Source organism: Nicotiana sylvestris, chromosome 2 (assembly GCF_000393655.2).
Source record: "Nicotiana sylvestris chromosome 2, ASM39365v2, whole genome shotgun sequence".
Classification (NCBI taxonomy): domain Eukaryota; kingdom Viridiplantae; phylum Streptophyta; class Magnoliopsida; order Solanales; family Solanaceae; genus Nicotiana; species Nicotiana sylvestris.
This window is the reverse complement of record NC_091058.1, coordinates 152,589,010-152,608,636: the sequence shown is the minus strand read 5'-3', so window position 1 is coordinate 152,608,636 and position 19,627 is coordinate 152,589,010. Positions and strand designations below refer to the sequence as shown.

General features: G+C 35.7%; 4 protein-coding genes across 4 annotated transcripts; all 4 read right to left on the bottom strand.

Moving 5' to 3' along the window:
• Positions 1–375: 375 nt before the first annotated feature.
• On the bottom strand, positions 376–2,420 carry LOC104240536 (peroxidase 72-like). The gene is made up of 4 exons (XM_009795391.2): positions 2,110–2,420; positions 1,717–1,908; positions 1,447–1,612; positions 376–1,033 (listed from the first exon to the last, which is right to left on the bottom strand). The coding sequence occupies exons 1-4, from the start codon at positions 2,332–2,334 to the stop codon at positions 621–623; spliced, it is 996 nt and encodes a 331-aa protein (XP_009793693.2). The 5' UTR covers positions 2,335–2,420; the 3' UTR covers positions 376–620.
• A 3,427-nt stretch (positions 2,421–5,847) lies between these two features.
• Positions 5,848–7,340, bottom strand: LOC104240535 (uncharacterized). Its single transcript, XM_009795390.2, has 2 exons — positions 7,173–7,340; positions 5,848–6,087 (listed from the first exon to the last, which is right to left on the bottom strand). Exons 1-2 carry the CDS (start codon positions 7,338–7,340, stop codon positions 5,848–5,850), a joined length of 408 nt encoding a protein of 135 aa, XP_009793692.1.
• A 793-nt stretch (positions 7,341–8,133) lies between these two features.
• Positions 8,134–9,298, bottom strand: LOC104240534 (abscisic acid and environmental stress-inducible protein TAS14-like). Its single transcript, XM_009795389.2, has 2 exons — positions 8,981–9,298; positions 8,134–8,665 (listed from the first exon to the last, which is right to left on the bottom strand). Exons 1-2 carry the CDS (start codon positions 9,188–9,190, stop codon positions 8,444–8,446), a joined length of 432 nt encoding a protein of 143 aa, XP_009793691.1. The 5' UTR covers positions 9,191–9,298; the 3' UTR covers positions 8,134–8,443.
• An 8,076-nt stretch (positions 9,299–17,374) lies between these two features.
• LOC138885797 (uncharacterized) lies at positions 17,375–18,264 on the bottom strand. Its single transcript, XM_070166776.1, has 2 exons — positions 17,940–18,264; positions 17,375–17,880 (listed from the first exon to the last, which is right to left on the bottom strand). Exons 1-2 carry the CDS (start codon positions 18,262–18,264, stop codon positions 17,375–17,377), a joined length of 831 nt encoding a protein of 276 aa, XP_070022877.1.
• Positions 18,265–19,627: the final 1,363 nt, after the last annotated feature.

The window sequence follows — 19,627 nt, the reverse complement described above, 5'->3', positions numbered from 1 at the left end:
AACAATGCCCTCTCTTTGTAAATTAAGTCAGAATGGAATTCATAGGAGGACATTATTGCTTTTACGCGGCCTCTAGTTTGAAAGAGCTATTAGTATTTCAAAGTTAAATAAAGAGACGAAGACTTTAGCAGCATCTAATAAGATAAATTAAGGCGATTCCATTTCGTATATCATAGATAGAAACAGAGAAGCTAGGACATGTCACATGATTACTGTTGTCGAAGTCGTTTACCCTTTGATGTCAATATTAGAAATTCGAGATTAAAATTGCTCAACTTTTGCATTCTTGAACATTAATTTCCTTGTAAGATGATATCTTAAGGATCAAATTTCTTTGAGTGAGATACTTAGGGGACTAGTCAGGCAAAAAAAAAATCCAGGAATATTCAGTCTTATTAAACCCATTATTCTGATTACCACACTCTGAAAATGACAGACCAAAATATTCGTCAAACAACAAAAGATGGTCTACCAGGATAGCTACAAGCTGTAACATCCTCAAGAACAAATGCAATAACAAAGCTAGAAGAATGTTGAAAGAAACTAGAAAACAGAAAATAATAATAATAGAGCCACATATTAGTATAAGTTTTCTCGTGCTGCCACGTAAGTTGTGCGTTTTAGGAGTTGATCTTCCTGCAGTTCTTCCTGATTTCTCCCCTGGAACCCGTCAAAGGTGAAATATTTCCCATCTTAACCATTGACTTAGCGAATTGCTCAAAGAAAAGCCCATTGTTTTCTGCATATTGTTTCACTAAGTTTAATGATTCTTGATTCTTAGTAACAAGAACTTGGTCCGAGTTCAGTAGACCTTTTGAAGCCAACAAGTTTTTGAAGTAGCTGTTGTCAAATTTTGTGGGGGATACAAAGTCCAAGAAGAATAAGTTTTGGTCACCACCAGATCTTGGGCACTTAGTGCGCAACTGGGCGGCATATGACTGTTCCAATGTAAAGTCTGGTTTACTGTTTCCTGACTGATTGTAGAGTCTCTGCTTGAAGCTGGTGCATCTTGCATTTCCAATTGTGTGGCTCCCTGTAGAACAAACTTTTGGCATTAATTAAGTGATAATTTATTTAGCCTACAGTTTAACTTCTCTAGAATTCACTATAAAAAAATCTATCAGGTCATCTAAAAATAAGACAGCTTACCTGCTATAACAGTTTAAGATACACTGATAATGTAAGATCTCTTTACATATCATTGTAAATAAGTTAAACACTATGGTTTCATGTGTGATAAGTAGTTTAGCTAAACATTTAAAATGTAATTTAACATGTTATAGCAGGGTTGCCTGCTTTATTTTTCCAGGTAAATGTACTTTCACTTATTATAGAAAGTTACCTACAGTTACTTTTTAGGTGGTTTGATTGTGTAAAAATATGCTCTTTTATACTGTTACTGTTTATAAGTTAAATTGTTTATCTAGGAAAGAGAGAAATTTTTACCAGATAAAGCTACAAGGTCAACAATATCAAGCCCCTTTAACTTGAATTTAGTGAGAATGGTATTAAATGTGTTGTTTGGAGCAGGAATGTTATTGTTGGAGCCACTTATACTGGCACCTCTGGAGTCTCTCCTTCCCAATGGGACCTCCCAATTTGGTCCACCGACCTGTATAAACCAAAAATATGAAAATGTCATGAGTTTTAAATAGTCTCTTAAAAATGTTCTTTTGATCAACTCTTATTCCTATGCATGCTAGCTATTTAACTTACTAAAACTGTTGAATCCCTTGCAGCTAATGCCAAGATGTCTGCACAAGAGACTGTTTGAGGGCACTCCTTTTCTAATGCCTTCTTAATCTCATCAATGACTTCAAATCCACGAGCCGAATTCCTGTTGGGATTTGATCTTTTCTCACTAATTATGCTTCCACTGCTGTCAAGAAGCAGAGATGCATCACACCCCTACATGACAGACACAATGAAAATAATAGTCAGTCCGAGCTACGTGGTCTGAAGGGGTTCAACTGAATTTCCTTCATCGATAGGATGGAAATAATCTTTTTTTTTTTTTTGTATATATCATTGTATGTATCATTGCTCTAACAAATATAAATACTGCATAAAATAAGGCGTGACATGCATATAATAACATGAGAGCTTTACCTTGACAAAGCAGTCGTGAAAATGCAACCTCAATAATGAAGCAGCCATTCGAGCTTCTTTGGCTACAGCCTTGGCAACAATAAACTTAACAATTTCTTTTGCTTGGGGACATGATTGGTCATAAAATTGTGGGAATAAGTAACCACCATAAGTCTTAGTAGAGAAACAAATTGGTGCAAAAGCAAGGAGAACAATAACCATGAAGAAGCTCAAGGATTGAACCATACTTAAAGAGTATTAATAAGGTAACTTGGTATATAAGAGACTAGTTTGAGAATGTAAGTAGGCTATATGGCTTGCTTTGATGAAATTGAAGGCAAGTTACGAGTGCTATATATAGTGTTTAATGAATGGAGTGTTGTTACAAAGGGGAGACATATTGATGGAGTTGGTAGCTTATTAGTTATGATTAGTACTCCGTTTTTTTCATTAGTTATTACCTATATAGTGTAGCAGTGTCATGTGCTTTACAAGTACAATGATGATTGATTTGGTCTGTGATAAGGAAATGACATTCAGCTACGTAAAAGTTTTCAAAGCTCAACTCATTCTTAATGCAATACAGATGTTTGGTAACTACTTCTTACCTTACTAGTAGCTTAATTAGCTATTTTAAACCTTTACAAACTTGATCAAGAATACAAAGTTGATCAAGGTTAATAATATAATAAAACAAAAGGATGTGGACTTGGTATGGAAATTATTGGGGTATTATCACTTTTAGCCCGCAATAGAAACTATTTACATTTGGTAGCCGAAAAAGTATATAAAACTTGTATAATTTTTGTATATAACATACAGAATGTATATATATATATAAAAAAAATACAAATTTTATATATTTTTTCTGCTATTATTTTTATAACGGCTATATAATGTCCTTTTTTCAAAATTGAATTGTTCATGGGTTAAAAAAGCCAAATTAAAGGTCTTCTATAATTAAATGTGCATAAATTAGCCAAGTCGTAACCTAACCAAAATCCAAACATATTGTAGCTATCATGCTATATCTAGGGAAATCTTTAACCAAAAGCTATATATAATTTATGGGAGAATGACATGCTTTGGTCAACCACACATCCATTGCTTTAGGGTGAAGGGATGTCTATATGACATACATGCATGAAATATAAAAGTATTCAAAATCTAAAAATTGAGAAAAGTGGGAGCAGAAACACCTGCTCTGTTGACCAAAAAGGACCTCAAGATTTCTTTAATATGACGAAAGATTACTTAATCTCTCAAACATTATACAAGCCTTCCATGTATTATATATACTATATATTAAAGAGTTAATTTATTAGTAATATTTGAAAATTTCAAAGTAAATTAATTGCTTGTTGACTAGCAAAAAAGTATATGGATCAATTTAATTGTTTTGGACAGTGCTTATCCAATATACCTTAAGCTTGTAGTTTATAAGTTTAAGAATCAAATATTAATTCATGTAAGTAGTTGAGTTGTCCTTAAATTAGTAACAGTAACAGTATTTAACTATGCGCTCATGCATTACAGAAGCAAAGAAATATTATGACCTACAAATTGATAAGATTAGCGAATATTAGGTGAATCTGATTGGTCCAAAGTCCAAGGAATGACAAAAAATATAAAGGAAAAAGAATAATTTAGGAGAGCTGCTCCTCTGATTTGTCAAAGATGAACAAATCATCCTTATATTCCGAAACTGTTTTTTACGGAGTTGTTTGGTTGAGAAACAAGTTATTTCATGATAAATTATTCTGGAATTAATTATTCCGGATTAGTTATTCCATCCTCCTATGGGGATAAAAAAACACTACAATCCCGGAATTAGTTATACCACGATTTTATCCCAACCAAACGTTGCATAAACTCATCTCAAATTTAATCTCGGGATTAATTATCTCTTATCCCTTGGTTGAAGACAACTTTCTCATGTGAAAGTGTCGAATGTGATACGTCTAACGTTTACCAGGAGTTCTCTAAAATTACAGTGTGTAAATTAAAGGAAATTGGTGCAGCTTGCTAATGTGTCTGTTTTGGATACAAAATGTCACCAGTTCAATTGTGTCATTCCTACTTATTATTGCTCCTTTGAGCAATAACAATATCCTTGTACGGGTTCACAGTGACTCAAAATGTTTATTTTTGAGTTTATTTCTAGCATAGATTTTTATTACGACCATGTCCATATTAAACCTGTATGCTGAACAGTTCTTTTGTCAACTTTTTAAATTTTCATACTCCACTTCAGAGGAGAGCAGTAGGACCCACTCAAATTAGAGGAGCAGCTCTCCTAATCCTTTTTCTCCTGTATTTTTACCTCTCATTCTTGAGACGGTTAACATCTTCATTGTACCTTGAGCCGAAGGTCTATCAGAAACAGACTCTCTATCTCTATGAGGTAGGGGTAAGGTCTGCGTACACATTACCCTCCCCAAACGCCATTTATGAGATCAAACTGGGTTTGTTGTTGTTGTTGTTGTTTCTTGAGACGGTTTACAAGAATGTCATACAAGAAGCCTGCAGATGGTTCAGAGTTCAGACTGGCAAACAGTTTACTAGTACAAATTTAGGTAACCTTCAAAATTCTTTTACTAGTACAGATAGGATGTATATTGAAGTTGGCAGCTATACTTAATTCATTTATTTCCAGCTCTAGATATATAAAGTATAGATGAAAGTCCTTTGAAATATATATCTGTAGTCTGTACTAAGTTCGAACCATTGTCACAGATAAGTAGTATATAGAGGTCTAATCTGTACACACTAACTAATCTATGTAAGTAAACCAAGAAAATGTAAACACAATATTTGCACAGATTTTTCCAACCAAACTAAGCACTTTCATCCTCTCATTTGGAATACTCAACCAGTCCAAAACTAAGCACAGATTTTCCAGCCTAGTTTTAACATGGTAGCAACCTCCATACTCCAGCGCTCTACATAACAACAGTTTAGGCCGGAAACATGAAAGAACTTAGGACTTGTATCAAGATTCCATTATCAAGTAGTCCATCAGCTATCCAAACAGAGTACCTGAATATGCTCACAGTTGTATTCGTAAAATCTTTTGAGCCTCGTTAAAGTATTGAGGAACCTTGGTTCGATGTTACAATTTGCAAGAATCAAGTGAAAGGCTTTGTAACAATATCAAAACAGAATGGAGCCTAATGAACCATGAATCGCTCTTTGCTAAAAGCTGTTCAAACAACGGCAAACTGCAGATGATTAAAATGAACAGAAAATATATGACAGGGTCAGAAGATATCAATTGACAGAAGAATTGGCAGTGTTTCAAATCATCAAACAACTGATCTTCTAAAAAACTGGGAAACTAGTGTTTGCAAAGATTGATTTTGTTTTCCTTCATATCTGAACTGATAGTTATCCATCATAATTATGTTATCAACACAACTAAAGCACCGAATTACCAAAAGCCTCAAATTTGTCAATCACGTAAGAGTTTTGAGAGCTTGTTTCAATGTCAATGTTGTTTTGTTTGAGCTTTCCTCGAATCATCATTTGTTTTGTAGACTGTAGACATTATTGCTGATAATGCCATTAATCCCGTAACATAATATATACATAAAAAAAGAAGAAGAAAGAAAGTCTCTACCCAAAAGCTAAGGCCTTGATATCCACAGAGTTAAAAGGTTGTGAAAGCCATCGCAGTTGCCCTTAAAGCTTCAGACTTCAGAGCATGGTGAAAGCTCCAAAAAATCTTTGGTTCAATAATCAGACACCACGCTATAAGGTTTATGATGACTTTGGCCGGGAAATATCACTTCCTGGCATTATCTGCTTCGTATTTGGCCAGGAAGTATGGGTTCCTGGCTTTGTCTGCATTGTATTTGGTTTTGTAAACCAGGTAGTATACAGAAATTGTTTCTGGGGCCCAACATGATTGCATATAAGCTTAAGCTTCTGTCTTTCCCTCATCCATCTTAATACTATCTTCATGTGCCTTTTGCTTGTCAACCCTCTCAACCCAACATCCTGGAGTTTTGCAGGGTAAAAACAGTTAAGAAAGAGCAGCCTAGAGTTCTCAAAGTTAAGAACAGTAGGTTCATGAGAATCAGAAAAATGGTAACAATTTCACATAATTTTATACTCTGTGCTAAGAAGTACAGCGGCGGGAAAACAAAGACTTAACCATCAACATTCCACCACAACTAGAAAGGCAATAGAACAGCTGTTAATTGTTAGTAAAGCAACTAATTGTCCTTGATATGGTAAATTAGACGCTAGGAATATTCCGTAAACTTAGCGCTCATCTACCAAAAAGCCTAGTGTCAAGCCTTCAAAAAGAAACATTCGCAGGATATTAACTGAACTATTATACAGAACGTAATTTGTCTCTTTAATTTCATTCTAACCGGAGGAAATCTAGCATATACACAGTTGGTGTACGTGCACCAACTGTGTCTATATAGAAAAGTATAAAATCTTATTAGAGTGATGTATAAATATAAAGTGGAGCATCCGCTGCTTCTCTCTATGATTCAAATAATTGAAGGAGAAATGTAACATACGTGTGTTATCTTTTAGGTTAGAGCAGTTAATATGGCGTTTGGGTGAGTTAATGGAGTTTTTGCAAAAACTGTACTTTCACGAACTCCCAAAAGCTCGCCCAAACGCCACCTGAACATCCAGACAGATCCATAAGAAGTAAGGCAATCCTCATGAATTTTTTCTTCTGCAATTTGAGTTTGAAGGGCTACTCTAAGCCCTGAAGAAACTTAAAAAAGAAAAGGACAACTTTTCTTTTTAGTTCATTCAACTATGTCCCAACGTTCATTTCTTTTTCACCACCACTTCCTGAAACTAACATTATCTAACATTACCACTTAGGCAGTCAATCAATCAATTAACTACATGAAAATCCAAACCTAATTGGGCTCTGCTATATGAATCAAATTGACTCTGCTCTATTCGTCCCATCTCATTCAAAGCTCAGTAATGATTCACAAGAACAGATGTAAAACTTCAGAAAATGAATCAAAATTGTAAAAGACAATCAAGTTTCCATACAATAGTTAATTCAAATTAGAGAATTTGCAAAAGCTCATATTATGAATTACCTTGACACGTTCCCAGGTGTCAGCAATGGTGAGAGGGCCATGTTCTTTCAAAATGTCGAAAATAACCCTGGTGATAGTTTGTGTTTGCTCAGGTGGGGTTTTAAGCTCAATGGGTTTCATTTTGGGCTTTGGTTTCCTCCCTATGTACCTTATCGCTGTCGCAAACATTGTTCCTTCCCTATTGGCTATGGCGTATTTTGCTGTTTCAGAGCGGAATTTGACTGTTATAAGCCCTAAGCTGCTGCTGTGCAAAGCAAGATGTACTTTACGAATTGAATTAGGTACTCGAAATTTAATGACAATTTTAGCCTCTTTCCTGTTATCTAATTCCCCGATTTAACCTTGACAGTCCCGACGAAAATTCTAAAAAAGAAACTTCATATCCAGCTCTTTGTTTCCAACTAGATATGGAGATTAATTTTATGACTCAATATAAATTTTCATAAGCATGACAATACTAACACATCAAATCCGTAAATTTTGGCATGCTTACCAAAATTGATGTACGCATTTTGATTATAGCTTGTTTAGCGTAAAAATCAACTTATTTTGAAAAGTGTTTATTTTTTTAAAAAGTTTTTTTTTTCAAAAGAAAGCAGTTTATAATTGATTAATTAATTTGAAAGATATTACTATTTTTTAATCCTTGATTAGCAGTTATTCAATTCAGTACGACTGCTTAAGAAGCAGTTTAATTTTCTGTATGGTATTGGTTCCATGAGAAAGGAAGGTTTTGGGACAGCTTCGTCTACCTTTACTGTTATACTGCTTTATTAAAGGCTTTTGGCAAGGTACTCGAGTTGACTTCATAGGTAGGCAAATTCATGGGCATGCAGAAAATATAGATCGGTGGTAACTTCTATCTACACCTTTTTTGTACACAATGATTATTGACATGTACATCTTATATGCTTGCAGCTGGACGTAATATAATTAATCAAATAACATTAAAGATAATTGATGGGGTATATAAATAATTTATTTCCAAAACCGCATTATATTAGGCATAGGCAAACATAACACACAACATTAATTATAGATACAAACGCAATTGCCATATATCCAAGACAGGAATCAGGGCATGTCCTAGCTAAGCTTGTTGTATATACAGAAAAGTGGGAACACCATGCTTTATGACTAGCTATATATGTATCACTCGACTTGAACAACACACTCGTAATGAACGAACACTCACACTCAACGCATAGAAAAGAAGGACTTCATAGACGACTCGAATCGTTCATCTCCAAGATGATGATATGATTGAGACTTCAATGCATCCCAGGGATCTTCTCCTTGATTTTCTCCATCATTCCCTTCTTCTCTCCTCCTTCAGTTTGATCAGCAGCAGCAGTAGTAGTTTGTGCAGTCTGTTGATGATCACCTATCTCCTTCTTATCATTAGTAGCGCCTCCAGTTAATGTCTCCTTTATCTTCTCCTTTATTCCCTTATTCTTCTTCCTCCTCCCTCCTTCCCCATCATCCTCCGACGACTGCATCGTCACAATATTATTCAAGTCAATTAATGGGGTAAAAGAAATGATATAATTACATTCTTGTTTTACTTAATAGGACTTTGTTTCCTTTTTAATTAGTTTATTCCAAAAAGAATTACACGTTTTTATTTTTAATTATTCTTTGACTTTAATCATAGAAATGGCATTGCATATTTAAAACAAAAGTTCTAAAGATAATTAATACTCCCTTTGATATGTGTCTGAGTTTTTATTTCTTTCACAACTTTTGTGTTATATAAAATGAAACGAACGGAATATATAGAGACCTTTCGATTATTACAGAGAACTTACAGAGCTAGAACTAGAGCTACCGGAACGACGAAGCTGTTGCTGCCCTTTATGGTGATGTTCATGCTCTTTGTTCATGGCATCAGTACCTGTAGCAGCAGGGGCGAACCCCATAGCAGTTCCTTGAGCACCAGTGCCCCCCATTTCATGAACACGGTTGCCATGTTCATCAACTAGCTGCATTTGGTTTTGGCTTGTACCGTGTTGTGCCATTTCTTTACCTTATCAAGATGCTAAGATTAAGAAAAACCACAGTACTATATCTTCGTTAATTAATAGACTTGAATAAGCTTGATCTTTTGTGATGGTGGAATTTATTAACAAGAGTGTAGCCACTTATATAGGAAAAAAGAACTCCAGAAGTATTACAAGTGTCGACTGAAAAATGGAGCTGAGAATTTTAGGGTAAGAAGAGTGAGCAAGGAAGCATAGAGTATTAGACAAGTGTTAATGGTCGGCAGGAGATAAAGATAAATGGAAAACGACTTACTATAACTTACAAAAATTCTGAAAGAAGGCGACCGCGCTACACCGACCTCACTATAAATGATTTTAGAATGGTGTAGTACTCATAATTTTGGACTCTCATATGAATTAGAGAAGCAGATTTAATTAGCCTTAATCGTGGCATGATTTTAGCTATATTATAGCCAAGAGTACAGTACAATATGAGATAATACTATAGAAATATAAAATATTATCCATGAAACATGGTAAGAGAGGGAATAAGGTATGAGTCATCTTACTAATAATGGAAATTAAGGATAAGCTTTCGGCTGTTTTTGACAAGATTCATCGAACGCTTTGACTTTTTATGTGCTTCCAAGTACAAGAGACTTTAAGCTAAAACTACCGCAACATGTGGATAAATCACAGGCCCCGACTATTACCAAACAAAAAATTGAAAGATAAAAAAAATAATATTTTACCTGAAGATTTTTTCTGCGATATATAATTTCTCCCTTTTCTCCTTTATATATATATCCTTTTAATTGAGTGTTTCCAATTTGCTATAACAGAGTGTTACTGGATGTTAATAAAAAGTGAAACTATCTAGACTTGCTTTTATCGCATCAAATCTTGGTAAAGAATAAGTTTTTCACGCTGGATGGACACGGGAGGACTACCATTTACATTTTGACCCTAACAAAAGAAATCTTAGCATTTTTAGACACCGTCCGGATTTTCTCCTTCTTTTCTTTTCCTTCTCCTACTTCCTCCTCCATCTTCTTCTCCTTTCCCCTTTTCCTTCATCTTCTTCCAACAAATTATGAGCACATAACTAAACATTAAAAAAAAAATTATAGGTTCTCCAAAAAAATATGTGGTCGTAATTATATTCCATTTAGGTTATATTATCTAGCCTCAATGATCTGAATTGGTTTGGTTGGAGAACTTAAAAAAAACATCATTGTTGAATTTTATTGGAATACAAAAATAAATATTGTAGAAGACAAAGTGAGTATTGATTTTGAGGTTTAGGATGAATCTAACTATTGAAGATTGTCTGGATTTGTATTAGAAAATTGTGTTTCAAAATTAAAGTCATTTGGAGTTAATTTAGATCAATTGAATATTTACCCAGCATGTTATAGTAATGATTAGAATTTTGATAAGAAATTTTAACGATATATTAGGATTTTGAGCCACAAATGCTGAAAAATTCTGGCGATCCATTAGGATTTATGGAAAAATCATGATAATCACCATATTTGTACACATCATATTATGAAATATCGTGATCACCATGATTTGGCCAATAATATTCATGACAATCACCATAACTTGTTAAACTTCTGACAACCGCCAGGAGCTTGCTTCTAAATTCTAGCGCGGGGGTTAATTTTCCCAACAAAAAAAAGCACGGGACTAAAATTTAAATGGTGGTACTAAATGATCCTATTTGTGCAAATCACCCGGTAAAGATCAAGTGGCTTGAAGAATCAACTCCGATCCCTTTTTCATATTTCTAATTCTAATAGAAGAATTACTATATTTGTTGGCCCGTGTAGGCCTCTAGCCCAATAGATTCTAGAAGAAAGAAAACAAGCATTGACACTGTATTTGATGACTCTTACAGGCATAACCTGTACAATTTTTACTCCCTCCGTTCTAATTTATGTGAACCTGTTTGATTAGGCACGGAGTTTAAGAAAAAAAATAAAGACTTTTGGAATTTGTGGTCCTAAACAAGTCCAAATGGGGCCCAGAGTATTTATGTGGTTATAAAAGCTTCTCATTAAGGATAAAGTTGTAACTTTAAGCTAAATTGTTACCAAATTTAGAAATGGCTCATTCTTTTTAGAACGAACCAAAAAAGAAATAGGTTAACACAAACCGAAACAGAGGGAGTATTTTGTTTAATAAAGTCCATTCGATTTTAGAAGCTGGGTGGTTCCCAAAGATTAAAAAAAAAAAAAAAAAAAAAAAAAAAAGAGGCAAGGAAGAGGAGTTAACATAAATTCGACCAATCAATAATCTGGGAGTGGATAAAGCTATATATGGCTTGTGGATAGTCTTTGATGAGCTAACTTTTCAAGTATAATGCAACTAAATTCACCTTTCCATAAAGCAAATTAATTGTTTTGGCCTTTGGCCTCTTGTAAAAGGCAGAATAAAATCCATTGATTTGTTCTTTTTTTTTTTGGTAACAAAGGGAAATATTCATATATATTAAGTCATGGACAATGGATGTCTCATTACAGTTGCTTTGAGTAGATAGTACACATAGGTTTCCAAAACTAGCAAACTTAGTAGACATAGATATGAGGATTCTTCTAGTGGACAACACGCCTTTTTTGTCTGATTGTAAGGTTGAAAATACAGACGTCGACGGATAGTTTAAAATATATATATTATCACTTGATTGCTTCTTATACCCTTCATTTGCCAAAGCATGCGCTGCTTTGTTTCTCTCCCTGAAACTATGTCGGATGACTGGATTCCCCAACCTCTTCAAGTGAGACATGTAAGAGTTAATTAAATTGTTAAAAATAGGGATTGTTTCATTTAATAGTTCAATTACCTCGATAGAGTCTGTCTCAATTTCCACCGGAGTTAGTTGGTGGTCTATTACTAGATGTAACCCATGCTATAAGGCACTCAACTCGACATGAGTGTGGTTGAGTGCACAAACCTTTTTAGAGAATCCTATGACCCATTCCCCATTTGCATTTCTTATAACCCCTCCAATACCACCAGTCTTGTCTTTAGCATAGAAGGAGCCATCCGTGTTAAGCTTAAAGGATCCTGGAGGTGGAGGGAACCACCTGACATGGATGTCTTTTGTAGGGATGGAAGATGTGGAAGTCCCTGTACAGAACATGTACTCCATAGCCCGCATGCACATAGTTTTAATATCAACCAACATGTTAGTTTCATTAAAGACATTATGGTTCCTGTTTGTCCAAATGTGCCACAGGGCAAAAGGAAAGAAAAAGTCCCAGGATAGAGGATAGTTAAGGATGGAAATATGCATGTCCTTAATTAAGTGAAGCCAGTGAGTATAGTGGTAGAGGAGGGCAGTGATATTTAATCCAAGGTCCAACCAGAATTTTCGTGCAGTAAGGCACTCAAGAAAAATATGGTGGATGGATTCTGAGGGATGCTTGCAAATGGTACTATTAGAGGTTACATTGACACCTATATGATGTAGATAGCTATTTGTTGGCAGCTTATTATGGGGGCAAAGCCATAGAAAGAATTGGATCTTTGGCAATCTATTTAGAGTCCATATCCAGTTAAAACCATACTTATGGTCAGGCGATGGATGAATTAGGTTATTAACTGACTTTGTGGAAAAAATGCCATTTGTATTTAACGACCAGTAGGGGGGTATCAACCTTATCCCGTCTCAAGTAAATTGTCTTAGTTTGATTGAGAAACTCTTGTGGGATTTCCATAGAAATTCTTGAGCAATCCTACTGGAGGTCATCCCAAATGTTGTGTAAATTAAGTCTTTGGTCCTTTTGGGTTAAGGGACCTTGAATAATTGAATTGAGAGGTGGTGAATGAGGAATCCATCTAGAGTTCCATAAATCGATGTTAGTTCCTGACCCTGGATCCCATGCTACAGCTTTAGAGCATATAGTACCACCCTTTACAATATTTTTCCAAACAAAGGAATAGGAAGAGGAAGTGCTTTTTGGACAGTGTTTTTTAATTAGGGTTTGTGTCCAAAGGGAGATAGGTTGAGAGAAGAGTCTTCAAGCCAGACTTGTTAGTAAAGTCATGTTTTTATCATGGGCTTTTTGAATGCCTAAACCACCTTGGTCCTTTGATAGGGTGACATTGTCCCAGTTGATATAGTGAATCTTCTTCTTTTGAGGGGTAGTGCCCCATAGGAAGTTCCTATGGATTTTATCAATATTGTGACAAGTTTTTTTAGGAAGAAGGAAGTATTGCATGACATATGTTGGGATGGTGTTGAGAGTGGATTTGATGAGAGTGAGTCGCCCTGCTGGAGTTAGGAAATTAAGTTTCCAGTTAGCGAGCTTGCTTTTCATATTATCAATAATGTATTGGAAATTATGGGGTTTAGGTTTATTATTCAGGATGGAAAACCAAGATATTTACCAAAAGTATAGGTAGATTTTATTTTTAAAAGACTTTGAATTAATTCACGAGGAGTTTCTTGGCATCCCTTTGAAAAAATAACCCTAGATTTGGTAGGGTTAATTTTTTGCCCTGATAAGGTGCAAAAAAGACTTAGGCTTTTGTGGATTGATTGAATTAATTTTTTGTTAGCTTTAGCCATAAGGGTAAGATCATCTGCAAAGAACAGATGTGAGAGTTGAGGTCCATTTTTGTTAAGGGTGATGGGATCCCAGAGCTAAAGGTCAACTTGATGGTTAATACAGGTGGATAGAAGCTTCATGCATAGAATAAAAATGTACGGAGATATGGGATTGCCTTGACGTATAACCCGGGAGGGAGAAAAATAGTTGGTTTTGATACCATTGACCAGGATAGCAATGTTGCTTGTAGTAATGCAGTTTAAAATGAGCTTGGAGATTTTTGGGGGGAATTTAAAAAACTGAAGAGTGCGGTAGACAAAAGACCATTCAATACGGTTAAAAGCTTTTTCAAGGTCTATTTTAATAATACACTTGCCCTCAGTCCCTCTTGTTTTATTAATATGGTTCATGACTTCCTGGACGAGGATAGCGTTATCACAATCCCTACATCCTTTGAGGAAGCTAGTTTGGCATGGTCCAATAAGGTCAGACAAGTAAAACTTGATGCTGTTTGCAATAATTTTTGTAATTATCTTATAGACGGTATTGCAAAGGCCAATTGGTCGAAAATTCTTGAGGTCGTTTGCATTGTGGAATTTAGGGATAAGACAAAGATATGTATTGTTTATAGAGGTAGGCAATTCTGGGTATTAAAGACATGTCTACAAAGATTTATTATGGAATTCCCGACTATATTCCAGTATTTCTGAAAAAAGAAAGGGTGCAGACTATTGGGTCCCGGAGCTTTAAATGGTTTAAAAGAGAATAGAGCTTGGGTGACCTCATTGTCTATTAAGGGTTTATCCAAATGGGAGAGGTCGATATTATAGAAACTCGAAGGAGTTATTTTCATATTACTCCAGTCAGTACTTGAGTGACTAGTAGTGTAGAGGTTTTTTAAATAATTACTAGTATGATTAACAAGGCTGTCATGGTCAGTACTCCAATTAACATGGTCATCCTTAAAAAAAGAGACTTCATTCCTTCTCCTACGATTGACAACGGACAAGTGGTAGAACCTAGTGTTAGCATCACCATTGTTCAACCAATTAATTCTAGACTTAATTTTTCAGAAATCCTCTTCCAATCGAAGAATGTTATTGTATTCAGCGGTAAGGGTTTTTTCAAGGGATTGGAGAAAAGTACTAGTGGTGTAAGCTTGTGAATGTTGAATACCATTTAATCTAGCCAAAATTTTGTTTTTCCTATAGAAGATGTTACCAAGTGTTTCTCTATTCCAGGAGGTAATGTTATGTGTAAAGAATTCAGTTGCCTCAACAAATTCCCTATGTTGCCAACTCTTTTTAACTATATTCTCAAATTCAGGGTGGGAGCACAGTAAGTTTCTAAACGGAAAGGCTTTGTAATGGTATTAGGAGATTGTCTAAAGACATTATTAGTATTAATAAGAAGGGGATTATGGTCAGAATAGGTTTTTGGTAGATGAGTGATTGACACATTAGGATAGTTGACAAGCCATTCTTCATTGGCAAAACAACGGTTTAATCTTTCAAGAATTAAACCGTTATTATTCCTACAATGGTTAGACCAAGTATAACGACTTCCTTTAAAACCTAAATTGATTAACTTACAAAAATTAACGCAAGACCAAAATCTAGTGGAACGTGACCTATTGATCCTTCTGCCTCCAAACTTTTCTACTTGTCTAAGGATATCATTAAAATCCCCCGCGACCATCCAAGGGCCATTATAGCTAGTCGATATATTTTCCAGATTTTCCTAAAGTTTTCTACGATTTACAGCTTTTGTAATAGCATATATGGTACTAAATAGCCAAGGGGGTGATTTGGGTATACCTGAATCATGGCATGAAGTTTTTGAGTAGACTGTCTAAGCCAAGTAACAGTCACCATGCTGGTGACCCAAAGGAGAACAATTCCTCCTGCTCTTCCTTGAGCAGGGACCTCCATCATGTCATCAAAGTGGAAATCGTCTCTAAGGGTTGCATGATCTTCCATCTTTGTTTCCAACAGGGCGACCATGCATGGGGTGTGGATATAGATGAGGTCCCTAAAATTCCTCCTGAAAGTCTCATTGTTTTCCCCCCTTGTGTTCCAAACAATAAAGCTCGTAGGTTTATTCATGAGGATCGTTTGATTGTGGGGATTCATTGAGACTTGGTTCTCTTGCATTGAGAATTGGATTCCCCTCAAAGTTGGGGTTAGCAATACCGCATATTTTGCGGCAACTCTGTTCACTGGTGGTCGTATATCGAACGAGCACTTCATGAGTGCCACTGGGCAATTGTAGATGAATTTTTTGTCCCCTCTCTCCGGGAATAGCATAAAGGTTGCTTCTTTGAGGTTTGATATTTCAGTGAACGAGCTTGTGGGCAGTGGAAGGTCCATGATCGCTTCCTCCATCTCTATTTTTTCTTGTTCTTGGGGTGGTGGGATATCCATTTGGTTCTGATTGAGGGGTAGTACTGGGCTTGCTGGGGTTGCCAAGGAAAGATTAGTGGATTGCCAATAATCATCTCTAGTGGGGAGAAGAATGGGAGATTCTGTGGAATGTTCATGTTGAGAGGGGAATTGAAGTGTGGGGGGAGGTTCCAATGGTGGTGCATGTTGTGATAAAGTGCAGGTGCTAGGGCTGAGGCTAGGGGATCTAGCACGTTGGCCATCCACATGTGGTTTAAGTAGTTTTCTAGGGACAACCTCATGCCTTCCGATATCATATGGGCCAGAAAGGTTGGATTCTAGCACTATCAGTACCTCCACGTCCTCTATATTCATGGTGAAGAAGACTGCTTGACCCTGCAGTCCTTGTTCGATCCATGACCGTGGATGTTGTGCAGGGTTGGGAGGATGTGCTACATACACTAGTTGGTGATGAGCTATGTGAGGGGGCATGGGAGGAAGGTTGTCCATTGGATTCGTTGAAGGCTTGAAGTGGTAGAGAGTTGGATTTCTTGTTAATATAGGAAGGATGGGAATTGTCATGTTGGGATATTGGAGAGGGCATTAATGGAGCCTCATGAATAGGGTGAGGATAGGAGAGTGATGATTGAAAATTTCTGTCGTGAGATTTATTAGAGAATGGATTGGTTGATTCTTGTGTGGAGTAGTGTTTATTAGGGGCTAGTGTATCAATCTGCATGGCCATTTGTCCATCCGTCATAGCCGCGTATATTGGTGAGGATTTCTGAGGATTTTGATTAGGTTATTTTTTTGCAACTTGGGGCCTACCTAATAGGTTATTAGAAGGTTCTGAGGGACTTAAAAGAAATTCGTTTTCATTAGGTGTAATAGGTTTACGCACGTTTGTGACACGTGTCCCATTTGATTGAGAAGTCTGCCTTGTTTGTATCGAAGAAGATGGAGAGTGCAGAAAGGTTGCGTTAAACAATTGATTTGGCTCTTCATCTTCTTCATCAGGAGAGTGGAGTGTATTAAATTTGTTGGCAAGAGTGATCTTCTCTTTAAAGGAGCTTTCTTGCATTATGCTCATGTTGTCAACGATACCTTTTTTGATGCAGTTATTAGGAGGGGTTTTATTCAAGGTGTCTTGGTAGTTTATGTCTATTTTCCCAGGTTGCTGTGTAATTGATTGGGATGAGTTGGTATGAGAATCATTATTTTTAACCTTGAAGGAAAGCTTTTGAGAGGAGAGGTACTTATCTGAGTCTGCTGCATAAATCTTAACGTTTATACCTAGGACTTGGATATTCTTGGTGGGTAGCAGTCATGGCTTGTTCCATTTTTGCCTTTACCCTATTGTTGTGCCTCTTTTTCCTTCCAAAGAGTATCGTCTGCCACTTTTCCTCTTGTACATGATTTATGATATGCTGGTTGTTGGTCCCATCCTTTGTCAATTTGTTTTGATCATGGCCTTTGATTTCCTGATACGGGCATATTGATCTTCTATGGCCCAAACTTCCATATAGTTTGCATAAAAAACCCTCCCCTTCATATATTATTTGCAGCAAATGTGAGCCAATAAGGATTTGTGTAGTGACTGGTTCCTCTAATGGAACTTGGATGCACAACCTAGCATACCATCCTCTAAGAGTGGCACCCGTACAACCATCAATTTTTAGCAGTGATCCGATAGAATTCCCAATTTTCCTCAGTAAGGATTCATCATAGAACTCCGTGGGGAGTTGTGGCAATCGTACCCAAACCGCAGAGACAGTTTGCTGGGCATCTGCAGCCACAAAATTTGGTTCTCAACGCTTAATCGACAGGAAGTGTCCATTAACGAACCATGGCCTATTTGTAGTACATTCCGCATGTTTTTTTCTTGTGTGAAGTTAACAATGTAATAATCATAGCCCAGATCTATTAGAGGGAATTGTTCCGTAGGTTTCCACAACTCTTGTATTTTTGCTTTTAAGTAATGGTGAACTATTCTTTTTCCAAAGAGTTTAATAATCAAGTAGAATTTCCATGGATAGTGAAGTCTTTCTTTTTCTTGGTCTGTGAGTGTAATTGCTTTGATTCCACCAACGTATGAAGATGACTTCTCCTGTGGTTGGGTAGTAGTTGCAGTACTTGAATCTTGCATTTGTCCATCGTCAATGGGATCCATTTCCAAATCAATTTGTTCTTCATTTGCAAGCAACTTTTCCTTGAAGTTGAGTGGGGGACTGTTTTGCAGTGTGTGTGAATATTTTTGGTGAGATGTCTGGTGGTTCTGGGGGAATTTGCGTTGTTGTTTCTAGGCACTGAGTATTCGTGTTTGTATAGAGCATTTTTTTCAATTTAGCCAAATCCATTGATTTATTCGACTTGTGCAAAAAGGCTTAATCAGGTATTTGGAATAAAATTATGTAAAACAACAAGTTTACATTAGCTACACAATAGTAGTACTAATTGTTTATATTCAATTGTGGAACATAGAGATGGACGGAATGTTGCATGACTTTAGATGGTAAATTTCATAAATGATAGTGTAAATATGATTTTTTCCCCACTTAAGTCATAACTATATTTTCTCACGTAAAAATTATAACTTCCACTAAGTCACATAAAAATTATAGTGACTGGAAAATATAACTTGCTGTAGTATTTCTTATCCATACTCCAATTATTTTTATTTTCAGTCTAATAAATAATAACCAGATTAAAATAGGAATAACTCAACCAAATACTCATATAATTAAAAAATAATAATAAAATTGAATCATTCCCTCAAAATATAGTATACTTTTATTTTTATTCTTCAGATTTTCATTATATCCAAGAGCTCTCAGATTATTCATACCTTTTATTTCTTTTTTTTTTAATCAGAATCACATGCGAAATACTCCAAAGAAAGAAATTACTTGGAAAAGCCATACATACATACATATACACACACACCACATATTGTCTATCTGACATAATTAAAGTATAGTTTGGTCCATGTACTATGAGAAAATATTTAAATATATCATTTGTTATACTTTGAGTCTAAATATACCACTGCTATAATATTATTGGTTCAAATATACCCTTCTCCTGTTAAGTTTGTCCAAGGTTGACATCCAATCCTATGTGGCATTGATATTTGATGAGCTGGATGTCACATGGCATGCCACCTCAGTGCCCCTAATCCATATATAAAAGACTAAAATTTAAAATACAATATTTTTTACGGCAAAGGGCTAAATATACCCCTCTACTTTCAAATATTGTTTACTTGTACCCTTCGTTATACTATTGGGTTATCCATACCCCTACCGTCATACTTTGGAACAAAAATACCCCTATTGTCATACTTTGAAACAAAAATACCCCTATTTTGGATAGAGTGCCACGTGGCAACACCAGATTATAACGACCAATTTCTCTTTTTTACTCGATCCGTTTTTAAAAAAACCCCACAACCCGACCTCTATTTTCATTTTTTCCAGTTTTTTTTTATTTAAAATTTCAGTTTTTAAAAAACGAAAATATTTTGTTAAAAACAA